This window comes from Micromys minutus (assembly GCF_963924665.1).
Source record: "Micromys minutus genome assembly, chromosome: 30".
In the NCBI taxonomy this organism is placed as follows: Eukaryota; Metazoa; Chordata; class Mammalia; order Rodentia; family Muridae; genus Micromys; species Micromys minutus.
In genome coordinates, this window is record NC_137965.1 from 13,155,145 (window position 1) to 13,169,183 (window position 14,039).

Consider the following 14,039-nt stretch of genomic DNA (forward strand, 5'->3'; position numbering starts at 1 on the left):
CCTCCTGAGCCTGACCAGGCCGTGTTTCCGTGAGATCGACCCCATGGGTCAGTCCTGAGCTCTTCCTAAGCCTGAGAGGTCATAGCAGGTCTTGACTCCTGCTTTGTAGTTCCTCGGAAGTGCCTGCCCTGTTTTCTCTTACGCATGGCTCTAAGCACTCCCATTTCCATTGAGCTGTGTTGTCTCCCTGATTCCTCTTGACTAGAAGACTTTTCCGGTGCACGGAATTCTCTGCCCTTCCTTGTCCTCACTATCCTGCCCGAGATTCTGCTTCATTCCAAAAATCCCCTCATTCCCCTTCACAAGGTAGGAGAATCCAAGGCCTGAGGGAATTAGGATGAAGAACAGAGAACAGGCCAGGGGAACAGTCTGAGGCTTAGCTAGCAAACAGGGACACAGCAATGGTGTCCTGTGCGTGGGTGTGGGGTAACTGTCTTACCACACACAGAGCAGGCAGTTGGTCGCTTGAAGCTGGGATAAACTGTCTGCTCCCTCTCTGTACCCTCAGCTCATAGCACAGGGCCTCCCCTGGAGTGGGTAGTAGCTGACAAACCAGGCGCCATCCATAGGCAGGAGAGACTCATTTCACAAGGGGTTCTAGATGGATCGAAGGTGAGTGAGGAAACTGTAAGGACAGCCCTGAGATTGAAAAAGAGCTTTGCCTCTTCAGAGGCCATATGATGTCCCTGAACATGACCAGGGCCAGGGCAGGCAGACGAGGTAAGCTGAGGTACAGGAGCCAACTTTCTGTTGATAGCCACGGGTTATGTTCGACTCGGAGTGTTATGCTCGGCCATTGAAGGGTCTTCAGAGGAGAGTAACATGGTCACACTGGGTCTTGCGTAACAACATTAACGAGTTCTATCATGACAACAAAGTGTAGGATGGAAATTTCCACTTGTAGCCTCACATGCGTGTACAGATATTGCAGCTCCCTGGTCATCGGATTTGGACGTTAAAGATCTAAAACCCGTAATAACGTTTCCTTGACGGTTTGCAGGGGCCAGTAAGATGGCTCGTCAGCTAACGACACAGGCCAGCCAAACCCAGAACCCAAGGAAAAGTGAAAGGAGAAAACCAATTCTGTGAACTTGTCCTCTGACTGCCACACGCATGCTGTGACATGCTTTTACTCTCTCCCTCCGCCACATACACATTATACACACACCACGTTAATAAGTGAGACATGAATGAGTTCATTTTAAAACTTAAAAGCTTCCAAATGATGGGGTACGTCAACTTTATAGTAATTGCGTGTCAATACGAAACTAGAGTTCGGTGGTGTTTGCTCTTCATCCATTTTTACTGTTTAAGCCTTGTTTTCTTCCCAAATACAAATAAATAATTGAAAATGAAGAAATCATGAGAACGAAACGTTTAAGTCCATCCAGGGGATGGAAGAACTCAACTCCTCTTGAGTTCTTTATTGTCAAGTTTGATTTTCTGATGTGGGTCATCTTGTCTCATGATAAGCATGCTGTTTTATTAATTTGGGCAATCCCTGAAAATGTCCCCGGCTGCATGATACAAATAGAAAGATATGGCATTTGATTTCTAGTTCAACCTTCACCTGACTGGGGACATCCACGCCATCACCGCTGCTAATAACTTGCTGGCCGCGGCCATCGACACGAGAATTTTACATGAGAACACTCAAACAGACAAGGTAAGAGGCGCCCTTGTTGGCCGTCTCTGGGCTCTTATCCAGGAGTCCCCGCATCCTTAAGGACTCCGTGAGAGACTCTTAGATCCCATCTGCTCTCTAAAATTGTATTCAAAATCGGCTGAATTTTGCCTGTATCCTGAGTTCCAGAGGAGGGGAGCTACACTTTAATCAGGCTCTCGGTTGGGTTTATGATCCTTGCAGAACAATGGAAGAGCTGGGGTGTGTTGATTAGGACATTACTCAAGATGAGTCTTTTCAGTCTCAAGGTTCACGGTGGTCTTAGATACATTTGGTCCATTCTAAAGGACGCTGAACTTGGGTTGGTTGGTTTGTTTGAGAAGTGGTCGGGGCTTCCAGCAGCGGGACTTGAACCTAGAGCTCTGTGTATGCTGTGCAACAGCTGTGGTGTTAAATGGCCAGCCGTCCTTTAAGAGCGAACTCACATGCAGCAAATGTGAACCATTTCAACACGCATGATATCCGAGAGCCCAACTCACCAGAGATTGACAGGATTCTGGGTGTTAATATTTCATAGGCATCGGTCATGGAGGAGAGAGGTACTTCCTGATGATCCGAAGTAAAGGTCCTGACTTTTTCAATTGTAATCCCCGAGTTAATATTTCAAACAGAATTGAGTTGGAAGGGTACAGATCAAGGAGACTTGGACAAACTGGTTGTAATGTGCACCGTTTCCACCAAGATCTGTTAAAATGACAGAATTTAAGTCTAGGCTGCTTGTATTAGCCTTAAATATTAATAGAAGCGATCTGGTTATAAATGTGATGAACATGTCCAGTTATCCAAGTTCATGGCTGAACCTAAAGCTCTGGTGGGTGGGGTTTTCGTTTTTTTAGGCTCTATACAATCGACTGGTTCCCTCAGTGAACGGTGTCAGAGAATTTTCAGAAATTCAACTTTCTCGGCTGAAGGTAAGGTTCCACTGAATAGTGGGGTTTTTTTTTTGTTTCTTTTTTTTAAGAAGAGAACATTCTAGAATCTTGACTCGATCTGGGTTTTCACATGCTCCTTTGGCTATCGAACTCTAGGTCAGTGGTTCTCTTTAATGCAGTTCCTCCTGTGGTGATCCCCAACTGTAAAATGATTTTGTTTGCTACTTCATGACTGTAACTTTGCTACTGTCACGAATCTCAATGTAAATATCTACTAGGCAGGATATCTGATAGGTGACACCACCACACACACACACACACACACACGGGGTCATGACCCACAGGCTTAGAGCCTGTGAACTCAGAATATCACAGTGAAGTCTGTAGATAAATCCCTACACCAAAGAGCCAAGGAGACAATAACTCACTTTTTTTTTAAAGATCATGTGGTTAAAAATCATTTGCATTGTTTTACTTATTTTGTGTGTGTGTGTGGAGGTCAGAGGACAGCTTACAGAGGTCAGGTATCTTCTTCCTCCAGGCATCGAACCTGAGTTGTTTGATTTGGCAGCAATCACCTTTGCCAGCTGAGCCATATTCCCACCCCAAAGAAATCCACTTTGTTAGGGCTCCGTTTCCTCACGGGTGAGGTAGGAGGGCTGCCTTGCTAACAACCTATGAGCACCCTCAGTAACTGACACGTCTGTTTTTATGTAGCCTTCCTCCTGAAGAGAAATGTTTTCCTGTTTGTAAAAGTTCTAAAGCAGAGGTTCTCGATCTGTGGGTCTCGACCCCTTTGGGGGGGATCATGTATCAGGTGTCGCAGATATGTACATTATGATTTGTAACAGTAGCGAAATTACAGTCATAAAGCAGCAACAAAGATAATTTTATGGTGGGGGAAGGTCACCCCAACATGAGGAATGGTGTTTAAGGGGTGAAGCATTCGAGAGGACGAGAAGACAGCTTTGGACCTCCATCTCTCTTAGTTTTTTGTTTGTTTGTTTGTTTGTTTGTTTTCTTTTTTTTTGTTTTTTGTTTTGTTTTGTTTTGTTTTGTTTATTTGATGGGTTTCAGGCTGGGATTGCACAAATGCACCACCAACCACAACTTAAATTTTTTAATTAATTTTTCCACGTAGAATGTGGTTCTTTGAAACGTAGAGATACACTTCACTCGGTCTATGCCTATGAAAAGGCTGGTGGAGTAGCATATTCCTGGTGACAGAGGGTTTGGCACCTTCTGAGCTCAGTATGCAGGCCACCCAGAGGTACCATGAGCCACACGGTCCCAGGCCCGTGTTCATTGCATGCTCCTACCTGGACCCCATTTTCAGAAGAGGTTTTGGGGCATTCACAGATCCCCACAGGATGAAAAATTATATAAATGCAGAAGACATTTGCTAATATAATTTCCCCTAAGTCACTGTTCACTCTGGGGTTTGTGATTTCAGGGACTTCACTAGTTACGGGGAAATTTTTATACGGGTCTGTCTTGTTCTTTCTTGTTCTTACGGCATTTCTCCCCACTTACTAGAAACTGGGGATACATAAGACTGATCCAAGCACACTGACAGAGGAGGAGGTGAGAAAGTTCGCCCGCCTCAACATTGACCCCTTCACCATCACATGGCAGAGAGGTAGGTACCGGGGAGACCAAGGGGCATTCAGAGAATGGGTTTGAGCCCCATCTCCTAAATGCAAGTCGTCAACACTCAAGCTTACGTTCACAAGCTCAATTAATAAAAACTCCAGTCTGACAGCTGCCTCTCCTGGCTTCAGAACCTCACCATCTGGTTTCACTACTCTTTTTTTTTTCCCCCACCTACTCTCTCTGGGCAAAATCCCATTCACTCTACCTCTTCCAAATGGCTGAGAATGGGCTTTGGTGGGAGCTCAGAGAGGGAGTTCTTATCTGCCATGTGCAAGGCTAAACACCACAAAGCAACACAGCCTTCATCCAACTGTGTGTGGAAAATTCTCTCTCCCTCCTCTTTTCCATTTTCAAGGCAAGATCACTCCTGGTCATCGTGAGGTCTCTTTCCCCCAAGCCTCTACTTTTTAAAAAAAGATTATTTTAAAATAATATTTTATATTATTCACTATTTACTTGTTATATTCAGGATCTCAATGGGGGGAAAAGTAGGGGATAAAGCCAACATTCTTTTTTTTTCTTTATTTTTTTTTCGTGTGTTTTGCCTACGTGTATGTGTATGCACCATATATGTACAGTGCCCATGAACACCAGAAGAGGATGTCAGGTCTCTTGGGACTGGAGTTAAAAGTGGTTGTGCGCTACCTTGTGAGTCCTGGGTCTTCTGCAACAACAGTCAGTGCTCTTAACTGCTGTGCGACCGACCTCTCAGCCCCTCTTTTTGTTTTGCTTTGGTTTGGTTTTGGGGTTTGGTTTTTTGGGAGGGTGGATATGAGTATCCACATGGAGGCCAACAGTTGACATCCGGTGTCTTTCTGAACCTATAGTCGGACTGGATGGCCAAAAGGCCTAAAGGTTCTTTCTCTGCTTACCTCATGCCAGGGCATTGCTGGTTTTGACTGGGGGCTAGGGATCAAACTCTGGTTCTCATTGTGTATGGGACACTTTTATTAACTGAGCTGTCACCCCGGTCCCTTTTGTTTTGAGACAAAGTTCTTGTGATAGCTCTGGCTAGTTTGTCACTTTTATGTAGACGAGGCTAGCCTTGGGTTTGCCTCAGTCCCCCTGCTTCTGCTGTGCCTGACTGTCTCCTCTCCTCATTTCCCAGTGGCTCTGAGCTCTCTAATCCTCATTGACAATGCAGGCTTTTCCTCCACATCTGGCAGATGTCTCCAGCTGGGTCCTGGGTGTGTGTCACTCTAGCAGTCACACTGCAGAGAGTAGCTCAGTGCTCTCCGAATTTCCCTGCCTCCCTCTCTCGGCAGTGACATCCACTCCTTTCCTACACTGTCGTTAAGTCATGGATTTTGGCCTTGAACAGGTGTCGGTGCTCTGGAGTTCTTGGAGTTGATGGTGTCTGTACTTTACAAGAGTGTGGTCACACCTGTGATGGGTGACGCATATTCAGACCTGTCCCCCATTCTCCTACCATCCCCTTTCCGAATATATTTAACCAGTGCCTGAATTAGCCCATTCTCCTGCTTCTGTTTCTGCTTCTTAATCCAGCAGGTTCCTAGGGCAGAGATAGGTTTGCCTCCTCAGTCTGCGGCCTCAGGAGCTCCCCCTCCTGGGCAGTAAAATCACCTTTAGGCAATTTGTCTTTCAGGACTCCAGGTGTCTAGTTTGTCTTCTGTCCATCAGGGGGTCTGCTTCATCCTCTTGCCCGCCTTTTCTTGACCATGGCCAAACCTAGCCCATCTCCTTCCCTGGCCCGGCTTCCTCCCAGGTTTAGCCATCATCCCACACTTCCTGAGCTCTACCCCCCCACCCCCCCCCAAATACCCTATTTGGCCAAGCCAGTAAGAACTGAGTGTCCCCCAGCAGCAGACCTGGCAGCCATGAGACAAAGAGGAAGCTACTTCAGACAGACCACTTCCTACATTTCCCCATCTAGAAAGAGTAGCCCTTATCCAGAGCACCCGAGACCAGCGGGGTTTCAAGCTTCAGACATCTGGTGGTTTGGGCAGATAGCGTAGTGATGACAGCCAAGTCTGAAGACAAAGCTCATATTTTATACTTACGCCTTCCACAGGTAGCCTGGAGGATGTGCGTTATTTTAAATAACTTTGTATCTGGAGCTGCTTTAGGATGTGGGGTTTTTCCACTAGCGGTATTATGTGAACACACAAAAAGGTTTTGGATTTTGGATGCTGAACCTGTAGTGATAAGAGGCTCCCCTGAAATGTGAACACCCACAAACTCAGAAGTGCCTCCCCGTGACCCTTAGAGGGTTATGTTGTCTCTCTGCCGTCTTTGTCTCCTCCTAAGATTGAGTTAAAATATCCTTGAGCATTCTTGCAAGGGTCCATTTTATTATTTTAAGACAAATGATACTATTGTAAAGATTTTTCCCAGAGTGCAACATTTCCCAACACTTATAACCGCTAATCATAGTTTGGGGTCCATCTGATTATTCTGTTTAGCTCTATTACCATTTGTGTGTATGGATTTTATTTTCTGCCCAATCCAATTACATCCTTAGGACGTTCTACTTGGTTAGCTCTTTCTTAGGTTGTTGGTTTTTTTTTTTGTTTTTTGTTTTTTGTTTTTTTTTTCATTTATCCATTATTTTTCATGGAGCTAGAGATTAAACCACAGTCGTTGGCAGACAAAACAAGTACTTCACCTGCAGCTGTATCCTCAGCATTTGGAGCGGTCATTTTAAGAGACTCTAGAATATTCCTTTGTGGGTGATTCATGATTTGTGTATACAAGTCTAAACTAGACCAACAAACAATGTTCTAAATTGCTGGCAGGAATATATTAGGCATTTTGCTGGGGTATTATTTTTTTTTCCTCTCAACCAGAAAGATTCATTATTAAAATACCGTTGTTTGCAAAATGTGTAGTCGACGTTTCAAGGCCTCTCTGAGCTCATGTTACTCTGTAAATTGGTTTAAGAGGCCTTTTAGGTTTAAAAAAAAAATTAGGAAATGGAGATTAGTGTATTTTCAAGCATTCCGAAGGAGGAACTTTCAGATCCACCCGACATCTTTGCACTTCCACACTTGGACCCCAGCCTCAGAAATCATGGCACCTCACCTCTTCAGGGAGGGCCAGGGACTCTCTGTGCAAGGACAGGAAGGATCGGAATGCTCTGTGGTTACAAATCAATTTTAATGGAAGTGACAGCTTCAAATAGTTATCCCAGAAAAAACACTGACTTGTGTTACTGTTTGGGACGTTAAAGGAAAGCAAACTTTATAGCTGCGGACAAGCCACCTGGGCCCGAGGAATTCTGGGCTGGAATTTGAGAAGTGGTTTTGTTCCGATTAATGAGTTAGTATCATAATGAAGACCCCTTATAGAGGAAGGGAGTGTATGTATGGGTAGTTGTCTGTTTTTGACTGAGAGCTAGCCTAGGCGAAGAGAGTGGAGTTTAAGATACTGGGTGATTCCAGAAACATGTCACAGGCAGTTGGGGGAGAAGATCTCCAGGCATGTATTATAAAAAAATAGGCTGTACAATAATGGATACCTCAATGCCCCAGTCTTTTAGGGAGCCCAGCTCCCCAGAAACTTCTAGACCTGCCTTCTCCCACACATGTCCATCTCTCCGTCACAGGCCAAAGGCCCACCATCCCTGTTTGTTGTCAGTCCCTAATCTCTGCTTTCTGACACTAGCCCACTGGCTCCTGTGGAAGCCAAATAATGGGCCTATCCTGGTATGGTGTCTGTACCTAGGCTCTAGCTCTTGGCTGGTGTCTTAGTCATGGTTTCTATTCCTGCCCAAAACATCATGACCAAGAAGCAATTGGGGAGGAAAGGGTTTATTCAGCTCACACTTCCACATTGCTGTTCATCACCAAAGGAAGTCAGGACTGGAACTCAAGCAGGTCAGGAAGCAGGAGCTGATGCAGAGGCCATGGAGGGATGTTACTTACCAGCTTGCTCTCCCTGGCTTGCTCAGCCTGCTTTCTTATAGAACCCAGGTCTACCAGCCCAGGGATGGCACCACCCACAATGGGCTGGGCCCTCCTCCCTTGATCACTAGTTGAGAAAATGCCTTACAGTTGAATCTCATGGAGGTATTTCCTCAACTGTGGCTCCTCGCTCTGTGATAAGTCCAGCTTGTGTCAAGTTGACACAAAACCAGCCATTACAGAAGGCATTGATTACTTAAGGATGGAGCAGGCTCTAGGCATTCCTCTAAACAAAGTCAGCACCATGGGCAAAAGAAACTACTTAGAACAAGTTACAAATAAACCAGTCCACCCCCAAACCCCACTGACCTCCTTCTATGCAGGCGCTGGTGCTCTCTCCATTTTCCGGGAAATGTCAGGAGTTAAAGACTGGTCCTTTGTGCACCTTCCTGACCCTGCCCAGCCACCACAGGACTGAGCACAAAAGCAGTGCTCAGAACCTGCTCCGGATAGGAATGAATACAAAGTAGCCACCTTCAGCTCTGCCATTTAGATGGCAGCTGTGTGTTCCAGTTGCTTTCTGTGGGCTTTGGCCACATCCGTCTTGCAAAGTGGTTTGAATCAGCACATCTCTTCTTTTCAGTTGTCATATAGCTCTTTCCCTGTGTGGACATATCCTGGTAGACCACAGTGCTCTATTGAGGCATTTGGATGATGCTGTAGTTTGATCTGTTCCTGCACAAATGAATGGTCTGCTATAGACTTAAAATACACCTGGTGGGGAGGTGACGTCAATCAGTAGCCAAGAGTGTGTCTATACTACGTAGCAAAAAGGGAGATGTTTTATTTCCTGTGACAGGAGTGAACATTGTAGCTGTTCACACCATAGATACACAGCTCTTTGATCTTGCAGGTGTTTTCCATCTTAAAAAATAAAAGTTGGGGGCTGGAGTGATGGTTCAGCAGTTAACAAGCACAGGCTGCTCTTCCAGAGGACCCAGGTTTAATTTCCAGCACCCCAGATCACAGCTGTCTGTACCTCTAATCATGGAGATTTGACACCCTCATACAGACATACAGGCAGAACGCTAGTGCATGTGAAATTAAATACATGTTTTTTTAAAGTGGAAGTTGATATGTATTTGGCTGCAAGCGTGTATGAGTTTGGGGGTGGGTTGGGGGGTGAAGAGACAGAGAGGCAGGAGCGCAGCCATGGAGGTGGCAGCTAGGGTGAGAGACCAGAGAGTCATTCTTGTATTATTAGGGGATGATACATTGGATCGTATGTCACTGTGGCAACCATATGACTGTTAGATCTCAATTGTCACTGTGAACAGCCCTGCAGTTTTTAAATCACAGGGATGAAGGAAGTGTCTATCTTTCTGCCTTTGTTTGTGGGGATTACAAATCTGGTTTTTCAAAGCCAAACAGTTTCAGACCCTAGCATGTGTTTTGGTTCCTCATGTAAAGTGGGACCTTAACTCTGGCTTTCTGCTCCTTCCTCAGCATCTCCAGGCACAGCCCATCTGTATATAAGTATATATATGTGTGTGTGTGTGTGTGTGTGTGTGTGTATGTATGTATGTATATGTATATATGTATGTATATATGTATGTATATATATGTATATATGTATATGTGTATATATATGTGTGTGTGTATATATGTATATATATATTTGATTAAATAACTTGCCTGTTCTCTTTCAGTATTGGACACGAATGACCGATTTCTGAGAAAAATAACTATTGGGCAGGGAGGCACCGAGAAAGGATATGCCCGGCAGGTAGGTGGCGCCATCTTCCCAGAAGCGTCCACCCTTTTCCTCCTCACTTTGGTGTGCGCAATCTTTGCTTTTTGCTCTGGTCCCCAGCTGCCGTGATTGAGGTAGTCCCGCTCTCTCAGGGTGGGTTTTCAGCTGCTCTGATGATCTAGGACTTGGGAGCATATCAGGGTTGGTCTGGAAGTGACAGTGCCATGGGACAGAAAGGTTCCAGTGTCCTTCCATGCAGTTTTGGCTGTGTTTCTGGGTGGATCCATCCAGGAGAGTCCCATGACAGAAAAACAATAACGATGGAAAAGTGAGTCTCAGATACATCACTCCAGTTTCATAAACTCAAGGACAAACACCTACTTATTAGGTTTAATAGAGCGGAGAAATTTTTCAAAGGATAATAGCTTATTACTCAGAAGCAGACAGTGTGTGTGGTTGGGGGGCAGGAGTTATGAGCTCTGTCTTCCATTTCATAGGTCCATAATGCGGGATGGTGGCACTTAGGAAATATAAATTCATTTCATAATTTTTTAGCCAGGCACATCAGCCCTCTAATTTCTTTTTTATAGTAAACTCTTTCTTTGTAAAGTTTTTAATTTATGGCCTTTACATTAAATTTTTATGAGTGGAAAAAGTTACTTTTATGATAACAGCCATTTCTCATACCGAATAGGCTTTGGGAACTTGAATTAAATGGTAAATGTGGGGAAATGGCTCAATGTGTAAAAAAACAGTGCACAAGCGTGAAGGCCGGAATTTGGATTCGCACACCCATACTTACACTGAATGGACAAGATGACCCACCTGTAACCCAAGTACCTAGGACACAAAGATGAGATTTGCTGGGCCAGCCAGCTATGGTTGCTAAGCTTTGGGTTCAAGTGATAGCCCCTGCTTCACTGTATAATAAGATGGAGCATGACCAAGGAAGACACTCTGTTTAACCTCACACATATGTACACATGCATAACACACACACACACACACACACACATACACACACACACATACACGCTCATGAAAGGAAGCTGAATACGGACTTGGACGAAGAAGTTTGGCTACGACCATGTACTTCCTTCCTTGCCCCAGACTCTAGAACTATCACACACAGAGATTTCACACAATAAGCAGAGTATGGAGGAAGGACCCCTAAATTCAGAGGTGAGAGGCACCTGGCGATTTGGGACGACACCTAGATGCGGCTGGATGGTGACCTAACACTGCTACTTCTGCGCCTGGTCATAGCCTGTACATCAGTGTAACTCAGCCTTCCTGTTCCTGAGTGGGAGTCCAAGGTTAGGGACAGGGTTCCTGCCCAACCCGTAGAGAGCCGTTCATGTACTAGTCACAGACCGAGTCCGCCATGCCTCTTTCAGACAGTCATGTCATGTGTAGAGGAAACTCTAGCACATCGTGACCCCTTTGTTGACGAGAACACAGCCTTTTGATGTCCGTGTGTTGAACACCTAAAGGCTAGTGATGACCCTGGGAATGGCTCCATTGGAGGAGATTACAGCAGCTCACCCTCCTTGGCGATGTGGGCACAGAAGCTAAACTTGTTCAGCATTATGTCCTCACACAGATGAGAGCCTCAAGCTAACCACCCGTCACATCTAAAGACACAGAGCATGAAAACTGACCAGGTCCGGGGAGAGGGGCTCACTTACCCAAGGAAGCAAAATTCGAGACCAGTGAACAGAGACTGGGCAGAGGGTGAATTCTCAAAGGAGTTCAAGAGCTGCAGAGCCCAGTGGGAGGTCACTGGTGCTGCAAGAACTGTGTTAGGATCTCAGAAGTTATACCATGGGTATCAGAAACTGGGATTATAGGATTATGTACACTAGAGAGGGACTTCTAGCCAAAAAAAAATCCTTAGAAATGGTTCTTAGAGGAAAACAATACAAAATTCTGCGGAACAGAAAGCACACATCTAGAAATTGTGAAGGCTGTAGGTCTGATCCTCAAATATTCCCACCCCCTGATTACAAGGGCTCTAGCAGGGCATGACAGCACAGGACTGTAATGTTAGCACTCGGGAGACTAAGACAGAAGGGCTGCAAGTTTGAGGCCAGCCTTGGCTATATAGAGAGACCCTACTTCAAAGAAAGTCCAAGTGGACTTGAGAGGTGGCTCAGTCAGTGCTTGTTTATATATTTAATCATGAGGGCCTGAGTTCAGGGTCCCAGCACCCATGTAAGGGAAGTTGGGGGTGATGGCATGAACCTGGAATCCCAGCACTGGAGAATAAGACACGGGAACCCTTGAACTGCTGGGCAGCCAGTGTAGACTGCTAACTGCTGTGCAGCCAGTGTAGACTACTCATGAGTAAAAAACAATTGAGGAAGACACTGATGCCAGCCACTGGTGTGTGCACATGTGCATACATGCACAACCACACACACACACACACACACACACACACACACACAAAGGCAAACAGCTTTCTTTTCGTAGATGTCTACAGAACATTGAAGCTCAGAACAGAGTTCAAGTTCTATTTAAAAACCTAACAGGAAGGAAACTTCTCAGTCTGAGGAAAGTGGCATTTTTTTAAATGATTTATTTACTTATCACATATAAGTACACTATAGCTGTCTTCAGACACACCAGAAGAGGGCATCAGATCTCATTACAGATGGTTGTAAGCCACCATGTGGTTGCTGGAAATTGAACTCGGGACCTCTGGAAGAGCAGTCAAGGGCTCTTAATCGCTGAGCTATCGCTCCATCGCCCATTGGCATTTCCACTTTAAAAACAAATACAGAACAGAAAGTGGAGAGGAAAGAGGAAGAAAGAAGTTGTCTGCCCAGAAACATGAGGCTGAAATTTCAGAACACAAAGAAGAAACTCCTAAGTGCTGCCAATGAGAAAAAGTCCTGATTGCTCACAAAGGAATAACGAAATTCTCAACAACACCAGATGCCAGGTGGCCTTGGGGAAAATTCATTCAGCATCCTGCAGGCACAGAATCCTGGAAGCTTTGGCAGGAAGAGAAAAACAGCAATGCTAACGTGGAACACATCAGAGAATAGGGACAGTCCTCCTGGACTACGACAGCCATTGATGGTCACTATAGAGAGAGGCCGTTGCTGACAAAAGACAGACATTGCAGGAAACAATACATCATTTTTGATACATTTAAACCTCAAGATCTTTAGTATAAGACAAACATTAAGACTAGTGGTCATCTGGGACATATGACAGATTGTCCCTAAAATAAGGATGTTCAATAATAATACTCAGACACGGCTTGTCCCCTGGTCACCTTATATCGTGCCACAGTGCCCTATCCCCAAACTCACCTCTCTTACCAGCTGAATTCTGTATCTGAATCTTTTCCTATCATGCCGGATCTCATCCTTAAAGCAGAGTTTCGGGTTCTGTATTCTATACTTAGGGCAAATATTTGTCACAGTAAATAGTTGGGTGTCAGTAGATTGTTGAACAACAAAAGTGTCAATTGACAGATATGAAAATTAACACTGTAAAATGGTATCTATGTTGCTACAAAGTAGCAATGTCATAGTAATTGTGTGTGTGTGTGTGTGTGTGTGTGTGTGTGTGTGTGTTTAATCACAGATTAGTGAAGGCTAATCTGGAACTCAGTAGATAGCCCAGGATAGGATGGCCCTAAATTCATGATCTTCCTGCCTTAGCCTCCCAAATGCTGGAATTAGAAGCATCTACCATGAGGCTGGCTTATGGTTTTAGAAATGAAACAATTCCAAGTGAATTACTTGTCTACACATTGTAAATTGTACACGTTGCTTACTACATAGTTCATATTGCAAAAGTATTTCCAGGCCCATGTTATGCAGAGAAAATAGTAAGATTTTAGACATTTTTTCATGTAATATTTACAGGGCTATGGGAACTTAGAACTCATGTGGTGAAAAGTCACTTAGCTTTTAGAATGAGCTATATTGAAATTATAATTTTAGTGTAGCTGTATTTAATTTTGAGGCAATATTTTTTTCAGTAAACCAATAGCCAATATAATCCAAATCAGTTAGGACCCAGCAAGCTCCTTCCTTTATTTCCTCATCTGTCAGTGATAGAAGTGGGTAGAAAAATGTCTCATGAGGTGATCCCACCAGGGCAAAGCCATTGTGTGTGTGTGTGTGTGTGTGTGTGTGTGTGTGTGTGTGTGTGTGTGTGTGTACCTGTCTGACTCACACTCCCTAGTGGGATCT

At 44.7% G+C, this 14,039-nt stretch overlaps 1 protein-coding gene across 1 annotated transcript in view; it reads left to right on the plus strand.

Moving 5' to 3' along the window:
• MTHFD1L (methylenetetrahydrofolate dehydrogenase (NADP+ dependent) 1 like) overlaps positions 1–14,039 on the plus strand; it is a gene marked incomplete at its 5' end in the record, with an annotated part of 155,528 nt that overhangs the window by 52,495 nt on the left and 88,994 nt on the right. The window contains 4 exons of the mRNA XM_080941618.1: positions 1,559–1,666; positions 2,521–2,595; positions 4,093–4,195; positions 9,782–9,858. Coding sequence (XP_080797744.1) covers positions 1,559–1,666; positions 2,521–2,595; positions 4,093–4,195; positions 9,782–9,858 — 363 coding nt within the window. The remainder of the gene's footprint in view (positions 1–1,558; positions 1,667–2,520; positions 2,596–4,092; positions 4,196–9,781; positions 9,859–14,039) is intronic.